At 38.1% G+C, this 5,327-nt stretch overlaps 1 protein-coding gene across 1 annotated transcript in view; it reads right to left on the minus strand.

The window, feature by feature from the left end:
* The window catches only part of LOC113470128 (cAMP-dependent protein kinase type I regulatory subunit-like), a 5,920-nt gene extending 2,842 nt beyond the window's left edge, over positions 1–3,078 (minus strand). The window contains exon 1 of the mRNA XM_026828335.1: positions 3,070–3,078. Coding sequence (XP_026684136.1) covers positions 3,070–3,072 — 3 coding nt within the window. The 5' untranslated portion in view covers positions 3,073–3,078. The remainder of the gene's footprint in view (positions 1–3,069) is intronic.
* Positions 3,079–5,327: the final 2,249 nt, after the last annotated feature.

Here is a 5,327-nt window from a genome sequence, read left to right on the forward strand (position 1 = left end):
GGATGCGACACGAAACTTTTGGTTAAGATCGGTGCATTGGTTGGCGGCATTTTACCGCTTTTTGGCGGTTTTCGGTCTAGTTTAACAATATCTCGGGAACGGTATGAACTAGAGACTTGAAATTTGGTATGTAGTTCACAAATGTAACAAGGATGCAACAGAAAACGTTTAGTTAAGATAGGTGCTGCGCTTGGCGGTATTTTGACCGCTTTTGGACGGATTTCGACCGTTTTTTGGCGGTTTTCAGCTATACCGACTAAACGGTTAGAGGCTCTTGGACGGATTTCGATCGTTTTTTGGCGGTTTTCAGCTATACCGACTAAACGGTTAGAGATATGGTAAAAGTTAGGGTAAAATAATACTCAAATAAAGCATCATTCAATAGGATAAGGAAAGTCGTGTGATGTTCACACCAGATTTTTTTTACATAAAGCTAAATCAAAATTTTGAAGGTGTACCTTCAAAATCAAGCCCCCCCAAAAATTTAGGCAAGAACCGCCTATGGCGCTTACAAGGTAGACGAAGCAGTCTAGGCTGGCTGGTGGTACTTCGGTAACTTTTTGTATGAATGCCGTAATTATTTGTGTAGGCAATGTGCAAGACAGAGAAACAAATCGGTACGGAACTACGTACGTACAAGATGCTAAAGATTAACATTGAATAAAATTTAAATGGTTATTATTATTATTATTATTATTATTATTATTTTATACGGTTTCATGAAAGCGATTCGCATTTCAGATTTGACACTTCTTGCTTCATGCCCCATCATTATTCTTTGCTTGACTAATCTTAGAGTGAACGTTAATCGATGAAAGAGATTGGTAATTAATCGATGAAGAAAGAGTTCTAATTGAATGTCTAGTGCATGATAACCGGAGGCAAAATCTGTAGCAAGTGTCAAGCAGAGGAGAAAGCCAATTTTCCGACCTGAAAACAGTCTGTGTCCAAAGTTGAGCAGATATAGAAGTTTGTCTAAACCCTACAAACTCTACATTATGATTGATCAACATCGGCTTCCCGATAGATCTCTGAAGTTAAACAACCTTGCCCATAGCTGTTTCTTGGATGGGGGACCATTTGTGCTCTCGTGTGCTGCTATAACTTTTCTTCGTCCTACTCAGGCTGGGGGTGAGGTTGAGCGGAGGCGGATAGCTTGTCGCCGAATCGAAAGTAAAACCCCCCGTCACTAAAGACCTTTACCAAGCAGTTATATGTAGGTATGTAAATGTAAATGCAATTTCTTTGTGTTATTATGTCACAACTTTGGTGCTCACTGCAGCATTGTAGGATTTTTTCCCAATATCTCAATAATCCTATCATCCAATGTTTACCTACCACGCTGGCACCGGTCGCTATGCGCATTTATATGTCATAGCTACTCATTTTCCTCACGAGGCTGAGTGGGCCTCGCAACAGCCAGTCATGGAATCAATTATCTGCATGATACAAATTTCTTGACCCCGCCGGGAATCGAACCCGGGTCTCCCGCGTGCAAGGCGAGTGCAGTGACCAAAATAATAATATCTTTGAAAGAGAAGTTGGCAGGAGACCGAGGGGTAGACCAAGGAAAGAATACTTCCAGGACATCATGGAGAGCATGGGATGCAGATCATATGGCGAGTTGAAAAACGTGGCGATGGACAGAGAAGAGTGGCTACAGAGAAGAGAAGACACCGACAAGGCCCAGCCTTTAGACAATGATGATGACGACAATATGAAAAATTAGAAGGAGAATACCTCTTAAACTAAAAGGAAGATGAAAGAATATTAGAAGATGAAGAGGAGGAGGAGGAAAAAGCAACAATTCTACTTCATGTCAAAAACAACTTATGTTAATATGCAGAACATTGACCAGAACACAAACTACTCAACTACATTATCTCAATTATCAGTTATCACCACTTATACAAATAATCTAACGACACCTATTGACAAAAAGTAAAAAAATGTACGTACTCAGATCTATTGACAAGAAATGTACTCAGAGCTATTGACAAAAAATGTACTCACACCTATTGACAAAAAATGTACTCAGACCTATTGACAAAAACAACTTAGTTACAATTAACACATGTAGCAGTAAGATCAATACGAAGAATCCGAAATAGAAATTAGAAAAAGAAGAAGAAAATAAGAAGATAAACAAGAGAACAATAGAAAATGATATCTTTAACAAAATTATAGTGAAAATGTGAACAACAAAAACAACACCTTCAGAAAACATCTTAAATAGTTAATCACAACATCAGAAATATTGACTCAAAAACACACACAAATTAACACGCAGTAATATATTTGGGAGGGAGGGAGAGAGAGAGGGAGGGAGGGGAGAGAGAAGCGTCAAAGAACGTGACCAGAGAACATAAATCATAAGTGCAATATGACAAAATAGAAGAAGAAGAAGAAGAAGAAGAAGAGGAGGAGGAGAACAAGGAGGAGGAGAAGAGGAGATAGGAAAGACGAACAAGTGTTTGGAATGTGAAATCGCTCCTACCTCCTATGCATGACAATTATATCATATAGGAAACAATAGGAATTCAGATGTGAACAACATTTATTATTAAACAAACACACACTATACCTACAATAATTATTATTGTTGGATTTTTATTGAAATGCCGGCCTGCATTTCAATGTAATGCCGGCCTGCATTTCAATGTGCAACAATACAAACCATGTTGTACAAATTGGTATAGGTATAATGTATAATGTAATGGAAAAAAACGATGTAGTGTGTGGACACAGAAACACAGCTATTACACATCTGCATCTGTGTCTAGCTCTAAAGAGTCTAAACCTAAAACCAAGAGGAAAACTATATTAATGCAGAACAGTCGGGAAAATATCGGGCGATCTTCCGCTAATTATTAAAGAAGAAGGATATGAAATTGAAGAAGAGAGATGGAGATGGTTAGAAAGAGAAAGAAAGGGGAGAGAAAGGGAAGGAGGGAGAGAGAGGGAGGGAGAGAGGGAGAGAGAGAGAGGGAGAGAGAGAGAGAGAGAGAGAGAGAGAGGGAGGAAGAGAGAGAGCTTCGTGAACAGAAAACATAAATCGAGAATACAAACCATTGAATCCCGAAGAATAAAGCTGATTGGTGACATCATCCGACACAATAGTTTCATCAAAAATATCTTTCGCCAGCCTAGTTAGCTTAGTTGGTAGTGCGTCTGCCTTGTAAGCGCTAGGCGCCGCGGGTTCGATTCCCGCCTGGGGCGGATTTTATCCTGATGGGATAATGTTCGTTCTCGGAACGGCTGGCTTTCTCCTATCCTGTCCTTCTCCATCTCTATTCAGTTAAAAAAAAGATTGAAAAGAAAAAATCCCTTCCCTATCTATCTATTAACTAAGTTATCTCCCACTACCAATGAAAAAATCCCTCGCCCTAAAGAAGCATCAAAACTGACACTAATGATAATGATGGGTTCATATCAATCATTAATAAATGTCGGAGGTTGACACGTCCCTCTTCTTAAAAATCCCTTTCTTTCCCTTCACGTAAAATATCCCCCTTTGTCCCTTCCTTAAATTTCCCTTCGGTGAAATTCAGCCCCGCTTGTAGATTGTACCCGGTTCATTTAAAATTAGTTCCTTAAAATCGCTCTTCTCTTTATTTCTTGTACAAAAGTGTTCCACTGTCATTTGAAATGACTCCTTAAAATTGTTGTTCTTCCTTTCTAGTACTTGTTCTTCCTTTCTAGTACTTGAGGGTCTAATATCTATGGTTCTACATATAGTAGTTATACAGTTTATTTAAAATTACTCCTTAAAACCCCCTCCTTTCTGACACTTTACTAGTGTTTCTAGTTACTTTAAAATCACTCCTTAAAGTATTTTCTTTTCTTTGTCCCCCCCCCATAGAATTTATTCACTCCTTAAAATCCCTTCTTTTTTTCCACTTCCCTAAAAAAAAATCCCTGAAAACACCCCTCTCACTTAATCACTCTCCCTTTCTCTTTCTTCCTAGAGTGAAAATCCTGCAGACCTTTGCAGAAAAAAAAGAGAGAATATTTAATGAAGATAGGACAACATGCGAGAAAAGAGAAAGAGAGAGAGAGAGAGAGAGAGAGAGAGAGAGAGAGAGAGAGGAGAGGAGAAGAACAGGAGGGAAGATTAGGGGAGAGAGAGCGGAAGTCAAGTACTAGTGGGTGAGAGGAAGAAAAGAGAGAGAGAGAGAGAGAGAGAAAAGAGAAAGAGGAGGGAGAGAAAGAAAGAGATAGAGGGTGTGTGTGTGAGAGAGAGAGAGAATGTGAGACAGAAAGGCAGGACCATATTAAGAGAGGTAGAGGAAAGAGAAAAAGATATGAACATCTCTCTCTCTTCAACCCCTGCTTTTTCTATCTCTTCCTCTTTTTCTCTCTCTCTTCCCTTTTCCACTTATATTTCTCCCTCTTCTTATTTCTTTCCCTCTTCCTTCTTCTCCTCCTCCTCTCCTTTCTCGAGATCTCGAGTCTCTGTCTCTGTCTCCATTAAGTTTCAAGAGTTTCATTGTTTCTTACATAAAATCCTCATCGTTTGAGTTTTTCGGTATACATGGGTATATGTGTAATATGACATTTGACGTCACAATACTTATGACGTCATAACTACACAGTATTGAAATGAAGAAGAGTTACAAGTCAAAGAGGACAACCCTTTTAAAATGCTCGTTTTTTTTTTTTTTTTTTTTTTTGCTAGGATAGTTGGGATGGTCACATAATATCCTCGACGTTTGAGTTTTTCGGTATACATATAGGTATATGTGTAATGTGACATTTGACGTCACAATACTTATGACGTCACAACTACACAGTATTGAAAGGAAGAAGAGTTTCAAGTCAACGAGGACAACCCTTTTAAAATGCTCGTTTTTTTTTTTTTTTTTTTTTTTTTTACACAGGTGTGTGATGTAGGCACAAAAAAGTAATGTAATATGGATATGTTAATATATATGTTGTACCAACACATAACCAACGTGTAACTTTTCACTTCCGCCGGCCGTAAAGCGTTATGGCTGTTAGGTCTTGTACTTAATTAACTAGATCGCAGATCACCACACAAGACAAAAATTATTATTTACAACAAGTGTAGACTTAAGGATAACAAAGGATGGATATAATACTACAGTACGGTGTCCCTCCATCCTCGCTAAAGTGTAAGGTTATTGGTAGATCGATATACTGGACTAATGATCCAAATACTAATACTGATAATATACTAAATACTAAGTTAAATCCATACATGTATAATTTATTAATGCGCTAAAAAGAACGAAAAATAATAATAGGAAAATTTCTCACAACGCTATTGACTATCTCCTTGATCCATCATATATTTAATAATAAAA

This window comes from Diaphorina citri, unplaced genomic scaffold, assembly GCF_000475195.1.
Source record: "Diaphorina citri unplaced genomic scaffold, Diaci psyllid genome assembly version 1.1 scaffold1408, whole genome shotgun sequence".
Classification (NCBI taxonomy): Eukaryota; Metazoa; Arthropoda; class Insecta; order Hemiptera; family Psyllidae; genus Diaphorina; species Diaphorina citri.